The following is an 18,343-nucleotide window of genomic DNA, read 5'->3' as shown; positions in this document are numbered from 1 at the left end:
CAGCTGCAATTCTGCCTCCATGGCACTGACCCAGCATGGAGTTTCTTATGGAAACTATTCGGTCAGCCTTACAGCTAGCTCTCAGGACTTCATTCTAATCCACAGGAGATAGTGTCCACTTTTGATTAGTGTGCAAATCCCCCCTTCAAAGACAATGAATTACACACACACATTTAAAATGCAACAGGCCAGACTTTATGAAGTACAACTGTGAGCAGTCAGGCCTCAGGAAGATGCGATGTTGCATGGAATTGCTGTTCAAAGAAGAATAGAGCATATGCTATCTACATATAGCAAGCTGAACTTCACATTCAAAAGGCCTGCTAGGGGCAGACATGGAGGCCAGTTAATCCAGCTCCCCATGACCTTATACAAAGAGCATTCAAACACCCACTGTAGGAAATGTGATTAACCTAGCACGTTAAGCACAATAGATGGTTTAGGCTGGTTTATGGCAGGAACCACGCCATGGTGAAGGGATACCTGAATTCAATGTTACAGAACTAATCAGCCAGCCCCATTTTTAGCATAAGTCTACCCAATTAAATTTTGTTGTTGGCCTGGCCTAGAAGTACCTTTTAGAATTCACAGCTGTCTCCACATTCATTCCAGTTCAGGGAGCAGTGAAATATCACAGGAAAGAGCACAAGCTAAGATTTATTCTGAAGGGTGAGGTGGAGAATTCATACAATATTTGAAATTTAGTTTTAATTTAAAATAAAATACTTTTTTTCTCTTCCTCTGAACTACATCACAGTACAACTATCGCCTGAGGTTTTACATCAGTTTATTTCAGGGCAAATTTACAAGAAGAGAAAGTCCGGATAAGGCAGATCTAGAATGCACATTTTATTAAAGTAAAAAAAAAAACAACCAGACAACATGGGTAAGGTAGACAAGAACCTTTTTATACTCTGCCTATACAATAATATTCCTCTCTTTTGTTCACTGCTATACTACTATAACAAATATCTGTTCTAGTCTAATTTTAAGGTTGTCCAGTTAAATCATTTGAAGATCCTTTAAGCAAGTTAACCTTTACCTATTTAGAGTTTCTTCTCAGAAACATTCATATATTATACAGGATATACAGATTTTGAAACAAGACACTTAAAAACACACCACTATAGCCGCAACACTATCATAGCTGCATTGTAGTGATTAAGTTGTTCAGCCAGCTGTAGACTATATGTACAATTAGTTTTTAAATCGTGTTATTTACAATGATGGGCTAAAAGCTATCTGTAATCTAAAAGATAAAGGCTCTTGTGTTTAAGTATGTGCAGTTTCATAGCCCTGTGAAAACAATTATATACACTGAAAACAGCACAGAGCATGAATTTTCCTCCTCCCAAGAGTATAATCTCAAAGGAAAGTGTATGTGCACTAATATTCCTCTTCCGCATCTGCTCCTGCTCCTCTGGTTTTCTTGTGAAGCGTGCGGTTAAAGCTGTGGCAGGCAGGGACCCAATGATTGTCATGAAGACCTAATTTACACCCAGGGATGCCTTTCTGAGACTTGTGACAGCACATCCAATACCCTGGGCCATATGGTAAAGCTTGACAGTAGGGTTTGGGATGCCACCGGCACAGTGACACATCCCCTTTCACATACTTCTTCTTGCACTGCTTGCAAGGATCTTCTTTGTACCGTGGATCACGGACCCAGCGGGAATCAGCTGGCCTTACGTTGTAGTACTCAATGATAAACTTGAAGTAACAACAAGTACATTTAAGAGCAACCAGACTCCTAGTGGGGAGCAATCTGAAGATCTTTACCATGATGTGGTGGGGCAGGAAGGCCATATACTGCTGAGGCTCCAAAAGTTGCTGAATTTTAAACCTAGTCTCCAAAAAGTCATGAGACACCTGCCTTTTCAAACAAGAAGTGTCAAGTACCTGCAAAGCACTTTCCATGGGAGATACTGACAGGGCAAATGGCTGTATGGAAACGCTATTTATCTCATACACTCTGTCATCAGCAGTAACATCCTCAGTTTGGCCCATTTCTCTTAGCTTTCCTTTAATACTTCCCCCTAACTCTGTGTGCTCTTGCTTGGTTTGGTGACCAGGATGCAGAAAGAACAGACTCCCTGGAAGTGGATCTTCACTAAAGCTTAAATTAGAAGGCTGCTCTTTCCTGCACCCCTTCTCAGTCTTGATGACTGATATACTAATGCATAAGGATTCTCTCCTCGTCGGATGTGAATTCATATTAGGAACAGATACAGGCTCTCTGGCTGGACAATCAACAGTCGCACGCTCACTCTGCAAGGAATGTGATGACAGCCCAACAGCTACTGGACATGCAGAAGGGACAGAAGAACCCAGAGTGTCCATGGTCATTTCAGAATCACCTCTGCTGCTGGGTCTCAGTGAGGTTTCTTGATCAAGCTTGACACTGATGTTCACCATGTGGATATCCACAGCTGCTACTGCCGCCAAGGATTGTGGACCGGAAGCAGATTCTTCCCATAATTCATCATCAGCTGAAGGGCCATGCTTTGTTCTCAGTCCTCCATCATCTACTGTAACAGGATCTTCTAGCCTTACCTCCCGACCAATGACTTTAGAAGATACCTTTCCAGCATCACTCTCAGACTGCGTGCCATTGGCCAGTAACATCCGCCCTATGTTTCTCCGGAAGCTGTTGTTCCTGGAGAGGCTCCCTGCTTCACGCTCACTCTGGCGCTTCAAGCATTCAGATTCAAGCTTTGCAACCATGTCCAGCACATGCACGGACTCATTCTGCTGCTCACCGCTCCCAGAGATCCCTTTTTCAGAATGTACCTCACAGGCACCGAGAGAAGAGAAAGGATCTGAAACAGGAAGTGCACCTTTGGATTGACCATTCAGCCTTGTATTGGAAGAATTTGTGCAGTTTTTGGCGCAGTCGGCCAGTAAAGCCCTCGCTCTGTGTTCTAGAAAAGCTACCATCTCTATTACAGATAAAGATCGACCTGGAAATATTCCTTCACCATTGTCATTAACATAATGTACAGAACAGTGCTCAATGCCACATGCAAAAGGCTCTGGTTGAGCGCACCTACTGTTTGCCTCTCTCATCCTTTCTAATTGAATCTTTGCTTTTATAAGATCTATTGATTTTTTTCTTCGTTTAGCTGCTCTTCCATCTATATCCCAGGTGCTTTTAAGTTTCATTGAGCCCATCCTATTGTTTTTGCACTGTTGGGCTGCAAAGAAGGCAATCTTTTCCTTGGTATTCCCAGGTTTCACAACAGCCCAGATATCTAATGGTCCTTCCCCCTCATCCCCCTGGTGGATTGTCGCAGATGGGGCATTCTTCTTCTTCTCAACAACACTTGGGCTTTCTGCTGGAGCTTTCCCACTCATATTGCACATAGTATTAGGATAAATAACTCCCAAAGGCTTTCGAGATGGAGTCACAACCGGGGATGCAGGTAAAATGCTCAGTTTGGTGCAGTTGTTTGTATACTTTTCCTCCTGTGCGGACCTTTGATAGTTCATATGCAGGCCTCTCAGGGAATCTTGGCTTATATCTAGAGATCGCTCTTTCTTCTGTAACTTGAGGTATGGCTTTAAGTGCATGCCAGAAGCCCTAGAAAACAAAAGTAAAGGAATTATTATTGTAAAAGCTGCACAGGGCTCATTTCCCTGTGAGTGTTGAAAGAACGAGGCCCACCCCAGGGGACAGGAGCCACAGGAGGGGCCAGGGACAGGAGAGGCATCAGAATGGCTGCAAGGGCAGCAGCAATTGTACCTTCCCCGGCCTGTGATGTCACCGCAGTTCACGCTTTGAGAACTTCCACTAGCACTCTTTTAATGCTTTGAGAAGCCCCAATGACAACGGAAAGGTTTCCATTATAACGTATCTAAAATTTCATGGAAACAGATTTGATACACAAACGTTCCACCCTAAAGCATTTTTGGTTACACCCAATGTTCTTACAGCTTTCACTTATAACTATTGGTTTAATCTAGATCCTTGATCCATTCATGTTTTAACTGAACTGTAAGCCCCCCACCCCCACCCTTCCCTTATCTTGATATCAATCACTAATTATCTCCTGAAATGGATTTTTATAAAGAATGATTAAAGCTGAATAGAGAAATTAGCAAGTATAATTATACTGATGTACGAAGATCACACCTGATATTTGATCTGCTGATATTTCTTATAGTCAATTCTATCCCTTAAGTATGTTGTTAACCAATTAAATGCACTTGCCCAGGTAGATACCAATTTTTTGTGCAGGGTAAACCTGAAAAAGTTATGGATATAAACAAGATATCGAATTGAGGCCATATCTACACTAGCATTTACGCTGGCAGAATTTTTGTTGCTTAGTGTTATGAAAAAAACCCACACCCCTGAGCAACATAAGTTTTGCCAGCATAAGCACTTGTGTGGACACACTATGTCAGCGGGAGCCGCTTTCCCATCAACATACCATGGCTACACAAGCGCTCTCACAGCAGCACAGCTGTGCCACTGTAAGTTTTAAGTGTAGACTAGAACTAAGAGTCACTTTCTTTGTTTCTACATTTTGCATTGTTATGAACTGAGCCAATTTGAAGTTGATGTTTTTATACTGAGACTCTAACTGCTATAAATTAGAGACAGACTGGAACAGAAGTGGCATTTCTATTACAGCAATAGCTTCTGTGCTCTAGGATGACACTCAGCACCTCCTTTCAATGTGGGCATTTATACAAGTAATTCTGCTCAGTTAAAAACCTAGAGCTGCAGGAAGGCTGGGGGGAACACACCGCACTGCTGTGTGGGAGATACAGGACCAGCAGCCTTCAATCTGTGGTCTCAGTGGACTGTCTCACCAGCATATTACAGGAATAGCCGTAGGGTATGTTTCCATGGTAGCGGATTTAAATTTGTACATTGTAAAGCCTGTTTTGAAACTAAGATAATCTCTTCCTGTTCATTTAAATGGGAGTTAAATGCCATCAGATTCATTGTGACAGCTTATAACAGTGACCACAACGACTGACTAGTGAGAGCCGACAGCCACTCCAAAAACAGTGTCTCTGCCTTTGCATTTCTACTCTGAAAAGTCTCTTAAAGGATCATGCAGTTCCCTGGAGGCTGTGTGGGAATGATGTACAGATCAAACATGCCCAGTCAAGACAAGAGGTTTTTCTAACAGTCAGCCTATTAATTCCAACTTGGGACCAGACAGACTATTTGGGCTCATTCCTCCTCACACATCACAACAGAGGCTCTGAGTGCCAAATGATGCCCTCGGTTGCATTTGGGCCACCCCAAGTTGGTTTTTCAACTCAGTCTATGGTAAGAATCCTGCCCCCAAGGAGAGACATTCAGCAGAGAGCATTTGCCAGAAGCTAAGATTTCTCAACTCCAATTGCCAGCGTAAAAGGCACTGGTGCTTCAGGACAACTTCAGATTGAGTCACTGCAACAGATTGTCCAAAGTGAGGAAACTCCTTTCACAGAGTTGAGAGGGTGGCTCTGTCTTTGCTTTCCTTTCTTCATGGCAGAAAGGGAAGGGTAGGTGGTGCCCACCAAACCGGAGATCTATGCTGTGTATTGTGGGGGGGAGGGGGATACACTGGGAACTGATGGACAGACAGGCGGCTAGTCCACCTTCCTATAAAATACACAATCTAGCGGCCCCATTGGATCCTCTGCTGCTTTCAGTGAGTCAAGCAGAGATGTAGCCAAGAACATCTTCCCATCCCCCTGCTCCCCGTTTGGGTGCGGTGAGGAGATTGCACCCTCCCCTCACGTGCACACAGCGCTACAGGCACCAATGTGCTTGTCCACCAACAGACTGGATTAGTGCAATAAGGCTCCACCAGGCACTACAGCTTGAGGCCTCTTGGGAGCTCCAGCTGTGCACAGTGTGGTTGCTAAGTGTCTTCTGGATGCAATTCAAGGTGTTCATTTTGACTCCTTTATTGGGTCTAGACCACATCTTCCTAGTATCCCAATAGTTGCAACCATGCTGCTTTGTTGTCCTTCCAAGTTGGTTTCTGACGTACCCCACACTAAGCTCTGTGAGAGCGTGATGGGGTATGCTTTAGAACACCAGTAGTTTAGTATAAAGTAATGTCAAGACCGTTTAAGCTTTCCTTCGCCTAACTTTCTGATCAGCTGTATCATTTCAGGACAAGGTCACTAAACTTCTTGGAAGAGAGACCACCCAGAAAAATCCAGGCTGCTGCAGAAAGTGGTGCTTGTGATAAAACAGGTGGCACTCTTCCCTCTTCATACTGGGACTGCACTGCACTGCTTTTACTCTAGAAATAAAACAACTTCTGGCCACCTGACACTGCAAGTCCCTTGGAGAGAGAGAGACAATTGCAGTTACACATGTATTGTTGCCTTTCAGAGTCCTGTAATTTGGAAATAGAAAATAAAATTCTCAAATGGAATTTCTAGGAAATTTGTAGGATTGAACAGAGCGTCATCTCTCTCTCTTTTTTTTTAAACATATTTTCTGACATGCACTAAGCAAGGCAATCAGTAAAACATCCTTCGTCAAGGAGACTGACACTGAAAGTAAGGCAAGATATTAAATTAATAAGATGGGACTAAACTAATTACTCCATCATGCTTAGCCAGCAGAGTTGGTTCAGCAGCTACTGGCTATTTCTGGTTTATGACGAGAGAAAAAGTAGAATCACAGATCATTTATTATGGATTCTTTATTTAAGTTCTTACATTTCCTCCAGAATGTTGGTTACTGTTGGGCGAGGTGGAGAATACTACTGAAGGCTGAACAAATTATATAATACATAAGAAAGTAATAATTTAGTTAAGTTTTATTGCCAGAATAATTTTCAGAGTTCAATTACACTGTGTCTCAATCTAGAATTACAGGAGAATCTCAAAATTTCAAACACCTCAGACATAGAGTTTGTTCATAACTCTGCAAAAAATGTTATGGTTGTTCTTTCAAAAGTTTACAATTAAAATATTGACTTGATACAGCTTTGAAACTTTAAAAGCAGCATTTTTCTTCTGCTTTGTAACCATTTTAATTTAAATAAAACAAGCACAGAAGCAGTTTCCTTACCTTGTCAATTTTTTTTAAAACATTCCCTTTTTCAGTAAAAACAACGAGTGTTCTGTAGCACTTTAAAAGACTAACAAATTTAATTTCTCCAGGCATAAGCTTTCGTGGGCTGTAACCCACTTCATCAGATGTAAGGAATAGAAATCAGATAGGAGATATATATATACATCCAAGGTTAAGGAACAACAATGGGGAAGTTAGGTATAAGCAAAGTCTATTCAGTTAGAGTAGATCAGGTCTATTCACAACCATTGATTAGGAGGTGAGAATGTGTGAACAGTGACAATTACTTCTTGTAATGAGAGAACCATTCCAAGTCCCTATTTAGACAAGTTTGATTGTGTCAAGTTTGCATATGAGTTCCAGCTCTGCAGTTTCTCTTTGTAGCTGATTTGAAAGTTGCTCTACTTCTACAAAAAAAACTTCAGTGTCTCCTGGGAGACTGAAGTGCTCTCCGATTGGTTTATGGATGTTACCATTTTTTATGTCTGATTTGTGTCCATTTATTCTTTTGCGTAGTGACAGTCCGGTTTGGCCAATGCACATGGCAGAGGGGCATTGCTGGCATATGACATATATTACATTAGTAGATGTGCAGGTGAATGAGCTCCTGATGGTGTGGCTGATGTGGTTAAGACTTGTGATGGTGTCACTAAAATTGATGTATGGGCAGAGCTGGCAACGGGGTTTGTTGCAGGGGTATGTACCTGTGTTAGTGATCTTCTTGTATGGGGTATGGTTGCTCGTGAGTATTTGGTTCAGGTTGGGGGGCTGTCTGTAAGCAAGGATAGGTCTGCCTCCCACAGCTTGAGCGAGTGAGGGAATATCTGCTAGGATAGATTGTACATCCTTAATGATGTGTTGGAGAGATTTTAGCTGGGGACTGTAGGTGATGGCCAGTGGTGTTCTGTTGTCTTTGTTGGGTCTGTCCTGTAGTAGGTGACTTCTGGGTACCTGCCTGGCTCTGTCAATTTGTTTCTTCACCTCTCCAGGTGGGTATTATAGTTTTAAGAATGTTTTCCGGAGATCCTGTAGGTGTTTGTCTCTGTCTGAGGGATCAGAGCAAATCCGGTTGTATCTTAGGACTTGGCTGTAGACAATGGATCTTGTAATGTGTCCAGGGTGGAAGCTGGAGGCATGAAGGTATGTACTGCAGTCAGTTGGTTTTCGGTATAGGGTGGTATTAATATGACCATCCTTTATTTGTATTGTAGTGTCCAGGAAGTGGATTTCTTGTGTGGACTGGTCCAGGCTGAGGTTGATGGTGGGGTGGAAATTATTGAAATCCCGGTGGAATTCTTCGAGGGACTCTTTCCCGTGGGTCCAGATGATGAAAATATCATCAATGTAGTGTAGGAAAAGGAGAGGTGCTTGGGGAAGCGTGTTGAGGAAGTGTTGTCCTATGTCAGCCATAAAAATGTTGGCATACTGTGGGGCCATGCGGGTGCCCATAGCTGTGCCACTGACTTGAAGGTATAGATTGGCTCCAAATCTGAAGTAGTTGTGGAGCAGGACAAAGTCACAAAATTCAGCTACCAGGTGTGACATGTACTGAACAGTATTTGCTTTTTATTGTCTCTGCTGCCTGATTGTGTACTTCCGGTTCCAAATGAGGTGTGTGGTTGATCATTCAGTTTGTAACTCTGGTGTTTGTAACTCTGAGGTTCTACTGTTCTGAAAATCTTAATTTAATAGCTTCAGACAGTAAGGAAGCACTGCTAATTCTATCTGATCAACAGACTGGTGGTGCCATCGGTGTCTCAACATTTTCAGTCTTTGGGGACACAGCAATCTGTATTTTAAAAGAATTTACTAACAGACTTTACAGCAAAAAGTTTCTTGGAAAAAAGTTTTCCTCCTCTTCAATGTGAAGTTTAGAAAAGACAGAGCTAGTTTTTAGATGAACCAGTAAGTATTTTTCCCATCCCAGAGTAATAGCACATGTTCTAATTCCAGAAGCTATAAAAAGAACAAGAGTCTTCTAATCAGAACTCGCTTCTAGTATGAAGCGTAGCCCAGACATAACTTTCTAATTTCTGCAGCACTCCAGGCAAGGTATGGTGGCAGCTTCGGGTTAGTTTTTTAAATTCAGAGGTTTTTTTAATGAACTAAATACAAGAGAGTGACTCACAAGATCAGAGTTTTACCCTTGTGGTATTTATTCTGATATTAAATTCAATTTGTTTTCCTCTACCACTAATTTTCAAGGTGTGTCCGATTTTTTTTGTATACACAAGGACGCTGTAGAAGTTATCAGGCTGGGGCTGGAAGCTATGGCACCTGGTTAATGGACAGTTAGAGTTAGGGCTTTTGGGCCCCAGGAAGCTGGATTGTGGGCAAGAACATTACCTGGATGTCTGACCAGAAAAGGATCAGCAGTAAAATAATCAGCTATTTTGTCATTTCAATGATCATTATTCTATCTTTAAACCACTGAGATAATGGAGCAGTTCACACATCTGTAAGGGTGCATCTTTGCTAGAAAAAGAGGTGCTGACATGTTAAAACTAAAAACTGCCTTGTCTTCACTAGGATCTTACCAAGTTAGTTATCATGTGTTAGTTAACAACATACATTTATTCCTAGTAAAGAGAAGGCCTAAAAGCAACTGTTTCAAGCTGCCAGCAGATTCTGGTAGATGTTACTGCATCAGTTTATATTTCACAATGATGAAGGCTCAGAAACCAAAGGAATGGTTTACTTTCAATGAAAGCTTAGATACAGCAGCAGAAGTCTGTAGTATGGCTGTTTTAAACTGTTTTTCTGCTCTATGGGCCAGCCTCCCCAGTCAGACTACATCTCCCATAATGCACCATGGCCGGGGACACTGATGATTCAAGAGAGGTGGCCACCGTATGTGATGGGCGATTTCATCTGGCCTATAGAGAAGAACAAAACCATCAGGCACCCAAACTGCAACTCCCCTGAGGCACCACAGCAGCATTTCCAAATAAAAAAATCTTGGCTGAATACCAAAAAAAATTCAGTATTCACATTTCTGCCCAAACACCAAAGTTTTCCACAGGAAAAAAAAATTGTTTTGACCAGCTCTAGTCTACAGCAAGTTCCATGGCTACGGTTTTGTAGACTACAAAAGGACAGAGTCTAAATGAATTGCCTGGACCAAATGCCAAACACTACCTTGGGCAAATAACTTCCTGTGCCTCAGTTTCCACATCTGCAAAATGGGGATAATGATCCTGCCCTCCCTTTGTAAAGCACTTTGAATTCTACAAATGAAGAATTAAAAACTGCTCTACAGGGCATTTCAGAGAACCCCCTGGCATAGGGGAATCTTTGGATGGCATAAAAATCAGTATAACTGGCTCTATGCCACCCAGTACCCTTCCCACAGTGTATGGAGACTGATATGGGGTGGGAGCAAACAGTGCTGGATACCATGCATTCTTACTGACCACAGAGAACAGCCCCACAGAAGTCAGTGGGAGTTTTGCTCAAGTTAGACTGCAAGATTTGGCTGTAGGTCAACAACAGACTGATGGAGGAGGGATGTAGCATCTGTCCCCTCCACCCAGTGAGAAAAGATATTACACAGAATTTGTTTTTGTTTCACATGCACATAGGGATCAGAAGCTGAGAGCTGGCTAATTCCTCACCAAGTCAGGAAAATTACAAGTTCTCAGCTTTAAAAGGGAGAAATAAGTTTTATATTAGCAGCTTGAATTCAGCACTGTATTCTGTAATTTGCATTTTCTTTAATGCATCAATGTGAGTTGCGTTCAGTGTTACAAGTACTTGGAAGAGTAACAACACAGATGCTCTCAGTTGCAGTAATGTTTGAAAAAGAAGGGAACAATTGAATTTAGTCAGAGAAACAAGTGTCTGCTTGAAGCAAAATATAAGTTTGTACTAATTTAATTATTTACTCTCTAGCCAGACAGATCATCCTACTGATTTATTGGTATTTCTGCTAGCTTTTTTAAGCTCACTGCTTATTTCAAATGCAGCAATCCACTTGGCAATTATATTTTTATTTTGAAGCCATATCCCCATAAAGTTACAGCTGTTACTACCTAAAAAAAAATCCAAAGACTTCTCTGAGGACACAGAAGCCGCAGTAATGACTCTGTAGCTGTGGTTATCTAATACAAAAAATTTTAAGGAACAATTGTGCCCCACAGCCATTAGAACTACTGTTAATATTTCGCTTAAAGGCAAAGGTTATCCAAAGCCAGGGTTTTATCCAAGAGTTTGACGGGCACACAAAGCAGGGAATTAAGGAGTAAGCCTGCATGTGTTAACTATTCCCAGCCCAACTGCGGTCTGTTCATACCGTTTGACTTGGTGGAATGTAGAGGCTGTGGAATTCAGTGGTTCCCTGTGGAGGCCAGCTCTGCAGGAAGTCCTCATCATAATGATCTTCCCACCTAAGGCACGCTGTCACAGCCAATCCATCTTTGTTTACACGCAGGGCTCCCGCATCAGCTTTTCTTGCCCCACACAGCGTTTCACTATGTCTCTGCCAACTAGAAACTGGGGAAACAAAACAGATAAACAAACAATATTGTTAGCAAAGATGCGAAGCACAACCTAGCCAGGGCAGGGTCTCTTCCTATGTTTGGGGTAGGAACAGGACCCAATACGGTGGCGCTATGATCCTGATCAGGGTCTGAGGGCACTGCTAGGATACATCACTACCACCACATGCTTGAAAAGCTAGTTAGATGCACTTACAAGGTTTGATTCTACCGGTGACTGCAGCACTTAGCATGCTTTACATCTTCAAAGACCTGTGCAAACAATACACACACTCCATTATGCTGTCTGCCTAACGGCACTGCAGAGAAGTATGGGCTTTCAAGGCTAATATTAAAAAGTCGAAGCAGTAAAACTCTTAAGACTGCCAGAAAATGATGCTAGCTTTCCAGTCAGAGGGAGGTACTGGATTTCAAAAAGTACAAACACATACTGCCATGCTGCCTTAGCACTTCGTGGAAATTGTCCTCTATTAACACCACATAAAGATAAGCCAGCAAATTAGCCAAAACAAAACTGCTATGAAGTATCCCCGATCTGTACTAGGTTGTTCCTTTCACTCCGTATCCAGGCAGTAGATGCTATTAGCACTGCCTTAACATTTGGACAGTAACAACCACCACCTTCAAAATTGAAACCTAAAAGGAAAAAGTGAACCAGCAAATGAGACCTGGAAAAACTCATGCATTAAAATGTGAGCTGCCAACAGATTGTTCTACAGCGCATTGTTTGCTTCCTCTCTAGAGGACAGTGAGCATTGACGCCACAGTGAAGGAATGCCATTTTTCCAAGCTAACTATAACTCTGTGACCCAGAAGATTTACCATTTACTGTAGCAGGTTGTTCTATCCGTGTCAGCTGCTTTGCAGAACACTCTTAACGCTGCCCCTTTCTTAAAACAAAATCTTTGTAGTGTAGAAAAGCAGAACCTCCCTGCAGGAGGAGGAACTTGCTGAAGCCAAGTGTTTACTGAAATACAAATTTCTGCAGACAGGGAGTTTTGCACAATCCGTTAGCAGGTGCCTGTCAAAAAGAAAGACTTGCGGATCAAAAAGCCTCTCTCTTCACACTCCTGTGACTGGCTTCCCTAATCAATACGTTGCCTACGCTGATTATAGCTCAGAAGCTCCGCCCACAGCCTCACTAACACAGATCTCCTTGACAGGAGGGGGGGAAAAATCTGACCATGACTAATGAAAAACTAATTAAGGGCAACTTTCCTGCCAAAAGAAGGCAAACTGGTTTCCATTCAGATGCTAGTCTATGGTGGAGATTAAGAGTGGCAGTTATTTCACACATCCTTTGGGGGTGGGGAGGTGAGTCAATCATATATGACTAAGCAGGAGCCTTAAAAAAAGGTTACTCTGTAATCCTGCAGCCTTCACAGAGAAAAAAAATCAATACTGAACACTACATGGCATACAGAAGTTTCTTGACAAATTGGAGAACAAAAGACACATTAGAAATACAGAACTGGCAGGGGGTGGGAAGGGGAGATTAGAGAATTTCTGACAATCTATGGAACACAGAACAAGAGTTTAGATTGCTTTGAACTCCCACAACAACAAGAATTAAAGCTTCCTACTAGAACATATGTTTGATAGCACAGTCACAACCTAATCTGTGAGACAAGGACCTATTTGCAAAGGTAAAGTTGCAGCACAGAATACAATCAGTACTATAAGCCACTCCCACTACGTGGTGTTAAAAAAACCAGAATTTCTGGCCATGATAAATACATATGCAAACGTGAGTAATTTAAGAGTTTCTATCGAGAATTTACAACTGGAATCTTAACAGGAACTTAAACCAAAAGTTACATGAAGGTCTTTACTTATATTCTCCCCCACCAACGCTCAATGGGAGAACATAGGTCCTGATTTTCACCCAGGCGTTAGCCTTGCTTCCCTTTTTAAGCTTGTCCACACTTGGATTTCAGACCCAGTGGGAGCTGTCATGTATAGAGACATGAAGTACTGTGTTAGTGCCCCTGGAATGGCAACTGTGCCATTTTAAAAATGCCAGACACCTTTTACACGGGTTAAAGTACCATACTGAAAACATTCCTGAAACGCACGTTATTTAAATGCATTGTGCTGGTATTACGCCAATAAAAATATTGTAAATGCTTCTGAACATGTTAATTTTCACAAACTAGCGTCGCACGGCCACCATATCTAAATCCCAGCTGTAAGCATACCCATATGGTACAAAGTCACAGAAAAAACCCAAGCAAACCAGAGCGCACTAACTGCTGGCAAGTGAAGCCAAGCTGAGCAACACAAACTCCATGGTAAATTAAAATTTCATTCAGAATACTGTAGCAAGGAGAAGAAAACCTAACTGCACCCAGAAGTGCATTAAAATAATTAAGGGCAATTTCACATGGCATTTTGGAACAGGTTACAAATGGAGGTATACCAGAGAGGGAAGAGTGTGTTGGGAAAGGGGCAAGAAATGCAGACCTAAGAGACTTATCGGCAATTTGCCAGTGAAAGGTGTTATTAAATGTTACTCCAAGGACTGCTACTGCATCCAATGTAAATCAATTAAAGATATGCTGTAACTGGCGTGCAAGCATAATCCCACACTAACCCAAAGTGGGTTTTAGTCCCCCTCTAGTGGCTGGTCCACATAAGGGAGTTTAATAGATGGCTAATGTCTCCAAGTTAATAGATCCACACCCTCAACTCAAGCAGTTCAGGTTTATGTTTTAGATCCAGACACCCAGGATGCAATTCCTGGAGTAGTCTCAGAAATGCTCACCACAACTCTTATCACCAATACAGAATACTACTCTCAGAGAAGGGATTCCCCACCGGGAAGTATTCCCATTTTCACCCTCGTTACTTTTTGATAATTAATGCAATACAAAGCTGCACAGAAAACAGAAGAGGGAACCAACAGTCTCATCCAGTTCTTTGCTTTCTTTGCATTCCCTCCCCCCCCCCCCCCTTTCCAGATAAGCACTAGGAAGCAATTCAACCCCAGGCTGTGTGAATAGGCACATTTCCCTTTAAGGCAGTGGCTGGCAGGCAGCTCAATCTGTATTGCAAACTTCAGTATCCTATTATCAGATTTCTGTAGTACTGCAGCAGTTTGTGAAAACAGATATCCTACCTCAGCAAATACAGATGAGGGCAAACACAGAATCAAGCCTGTTAATTTGAGCAGTGAGGTACTGTACTATTTGAGCTTCATAGGTATCACAGCTAGGCCTTTCTGGCATGAACTTTAAGGAAAGTTTCTGCTTTACACAGTAGCAACACTGACTCACAAATGAAAGGATTCAAAAAGTTAGGCCAGGCCAGTCAGTCAATCTGGCAGGAATGCACCTTCTAGCTGGAAATAGGAAGGAGGCAGTGATCTATAATTCTTCAGCATTCTGGTTCAGAAACAATTGTACTGTTCCTGGTCAAACAAAATAAATTCCTTGCCTGATCTATTTTCATTCAAAATTGTTTGCTAAAGTGCCAGATCCACTGAGGAAATATAACAGACTAGACCCATTAAAAACTGAAAATTAAGGGTCACTTAAGCTTCTATCACCTCGACCTTTTGGTCAGTTAGGTAAGCTCAGGGTGCTCTCAAGCTAAGCAGGGTTTTGTCAATACACTAGTTGGATGGACGATTACCAAGTCATTCTCAGGATGCTGTAGAAGTGATGCTAACTATTCCAAAGGTGGCACTTTTTCTCCCCAGTACTGAGTAAATGGTTAACATGGTGTTGAGACACTGCTGGTGGAGGTGCCCAATCTTCCAGTAGATGGAAGTCAAATCCTGAGCCCTTGTCATTACAGATCCCACAGCAATTTTACAAGACTAGGGCATCTGTCCAAATTCCATTTTGGGTTGTACCATTCCATCTACATCAAGCTCTCCCTCCAGTTTAAGTTAGGGTATTCTGGGAGATACACAGCTCTTTTACTTTCCAGGCCAATCTGTTACTTACAAAAAGCACGGAGTCTACGGAAAATGCTCTGTAGCTTCCCTCAACTGACAGCATCCTAGAGAAGTGCAAAATCATTGCTTACTTTGTTTAGTCTCAACATTCACACGTCTCTGGATGGCATAAAGCCATTCACAGAAACTGGCAAGAGGGTGTAGGCCAAGTATGGTGGTGCAATATTGTATGTCAGAGCCAAACACCCACAGCCTCTTGGCTTATGAAACACCATCAAACCAAGACACTGACTGATGAGCCAACAACAAGAATAAGGCTCATTGGCCAGGAAGATACAAAGGGACATGGGGAGTAAAGTACATTAGAGATCAAACCCTTCAGTGGGAGCTACAGTAAGTGGATGTCAAGGAGAGTTGAGAGTGCTAAGCATCTGACCCTGATCTTGCAAGAACAGCAGAGGTTCAAGGGTTAAGGCACAGAAGGAATGAAAGCCAAGAGTGAAGCAAAGCCCTACACAACACAAGAAACAGCGACCTACATCAATGCGTACTATATACACATTGCACATTATTTCATTCAGGAGGGGAAGTGTTCAGGAATTATGGTTATTGAATAGTATTACAACTCTGCTCAAAAAGTGTACTGAGCAAGTTGTGAGAGTTTGGTTGTTAGCTTGTCAGCATCAACTACTCAGTTCACTGAATACAGGACTCCAGAAGTATCTGGCACAAACCAAGATTGTTGGGTAATATTTCCTAACTCAAGATGCTATAACAGCCTTCGAAACAACATTATTTGGAGCGGAGCTAGATAAAGAAGCCACGCCAGATGGCAGCCATCACTACAGCACACAAGCCAGCCAGTACAAGCAGAGCCTCACATTACAATGACTACCCAGGCTCTCCTAGATTTGTTATAGCAAGACTACTAGAGAGGACAGCCTAGCTCCACAGCCACCACATAAACTTGCACAGCTTGCAATGACCGATTTAAGCAGGCTGAACTGTGTGGTTTTAAATATATTCATAAGATTCAGTATTCGTTGCCGTATTTGATAAAAGTTAAACATCATGAGATGATCAGGAAATTGGAGAGCAAAGGGACTATGTGCTGATAGGAGCATCAAAATTAACACAGTCCACCGGTCTGTCACAGCTAATTCGTTAAAAGAATAAGACATTGTCTACTAGCCTACCAAACTGTTCAGTACAACTAACTCAAAGGTGGAGCTTCTACTACTCTCTAAAGAAAGCCAGTTCTGCGTAATTATGTAAGCTTGCCACAGCCGAAACAGAAGAGCTGGAAGACATCAGCAGAGACTAAGAGCAGTATATAGAACCATGGATGCAACTTTAATCCACCTGTTCTCAAACACTTACACCTCCTAAACATTGTGCTACCTTCCCTTTCTTAATCTCAGACTTCAGTGCAGATTTTTAGACATTACACTGCTAACCAGCATCAGTACATGGAGGAGCAAAGCAGAAGGGTGAGAAAGACTTAGCAGGCACACTTTAAATTAAAATGGTTTCAAAGACAGATGTACTAAGGTACTAGAGACCCAGGTCCTCAGACTAAGGCTCAGTTATGAAACAAAAGGGTAGAGGAAGAGGTTGTGTGCTGTAAAGAATTTTAACATATTTCGGTTCCTGGTGTTAAGCTAATAAAATGTTCCCCAGATAACAGACCTCTGGCAAGCTCTCCACAGACTGGCTTCATGCCATTTAAAAGTGACAAGACAGACAAGTCTGAAGACTAAGGCCTGGTCTACACTAGAGAATTTTGTCGACAAAACAATCCTGGTGTACACACTGCAATGACCCTTTTGTCAACAAAAGAAAACCACCTCGACGAGAGGCCTAGAGCTTTTTGCAACAAACTTTTAGCGATAAATCGTCAGCATAGACACTGCTGTATGTTTTTGTCGTGGTAATTGGCCTCCGGAAATGTCCCACAATGCCAATCCTGACCACTCTGGACATCCGTTTACACTTCGCTGCTCTGCAACCACCCGTCCCCCCACTTTGCAGTCGTGGTAAGTTTGAAATTTTTATTCCACTTCCTGCTTGATCAGCATTGAGTGCTGTATGGACGGGCGCAAGCACTGTAATTATAGCGCTTTTTATCACTGAAAAAACTACTGTCGACAAAACTTTCTAGTGTAGACAAGGCCTCATCCATTTCTGATGTCCCCCTTCCTGCAAATCTTTCCCCACTGAATGTTCCTGTGATCAAGCCCCCGGCTGGAAGGCTTCCAAGCAGGGAAGAAGTTCTACAAGCACAGTCTTTTGATGAAGTCTAGTAAATATCCACTATGACCATCTTATGATGTTTCTTCTTGAGCTTTTAGACCTTTCAAAACTATTCCCACCCCACTTGCCTCTTTCTTCCCGGGGGGCTCATTGTTTGATTGGAGCCCAGCTTGTCCTAGTGGCTATTTCCTCTGTATTATTTCATGAAGAACATGGCAGATATCTGTGTTTCTTTTTAAATAGTAATTGTATAGAGGTATAAACTAGCATGTTGACTGCTGCACAGGGGCAGAGTTAACTCAATCTTAGATTTTTTTTTTTTTAAACACATCTCCAGGAAGGCAAACAATGATTAACTCAATAGCTGATGCTTAATGAACAATAGATTGAATCTGTCACTGGAAGCCTACTTCTCACCCCTGGTGAGATGAATAAACCAGACTGACTAGGTCCAGGGTTCCCAGGACAGACAAAGAAGCTTTGAACAAGAGGACTGCCTGTGAACTCAGGGGGAGGGAGACTGACTGGGGTCCAGATTGAGACAAAGACAAAAGCTGCAGGGGTACAGTCTGTCTCACCTAGCCCCAATGCTGAGGGTGGAGGGGGAACACCTGGCAAGGCAAGACTACAATTTAGGTAAGATAACATGCATAG

The 18,343-nt window shown here is 42.3% G+C and overlaps 1 protein-coding gene across 7 annotated transcripts in view; it reads right to left on the bottom strand.

The window, feature by feature from the left end:
- Positions 1 to 627: 627 nt before the first annotated feature.
- The window catches only part of FBXO34 (F-box protein 34), a 60,590-nt gene continuing 42,874 nt past the window's right edge, over positions 628 to 18,343 (bottom strand). For 5 of the 7 annotated variants that reach the window (XM_067554821.1, XM_067554818.1, XM_067554822.1 and 2 more), the window contains 2 exons: positions 11,331 to 11,530; positions 628 to 3,580 (listed from right to left, as the gene is read on the bottom strand). In XM_067554821.1, the coding sequence (XP_067410922.1) occupies positions 1,387 to 3,580; positions 11,331 to 11,410 (2,274 nt within the window). In that variant the 5' untranslated portion in view covers positions 11,411 to 11,530 and the 3' untranslated portion in view covers positions 628 to 1,386. Of the gene's footprint in view, positions 3,581 to 6,663; positions 9,916 to 11,330; positions 11,531 to 11,731; positions 11,788 to 18,343 lie in introns of those variants that run through there. The other 2 variants (XM_067554823.1, XM_067554825.1) reach the window with 2 other exon arrangements.

This window comes from Emydura macquarii, unplaced genomic scaffold (genome assembly GCF_026122565.2).
Source record: "Emydura macquarii macquarii isolate MOO-44397 ecotype Brisbane River unplaced genomic scaffold, CSIRO-AGI_Emac_v2 contig_1551, whole genome shotgun sequence".
NCBI classification, from domain to species: Eukaryota; Metazoa; Chordata; order Testudines; family Chelidae; genus Emydura; species Emydura macquarii.
This window is presented reverse-complemented; position numbering and strand designations above follow the sequence as displayed.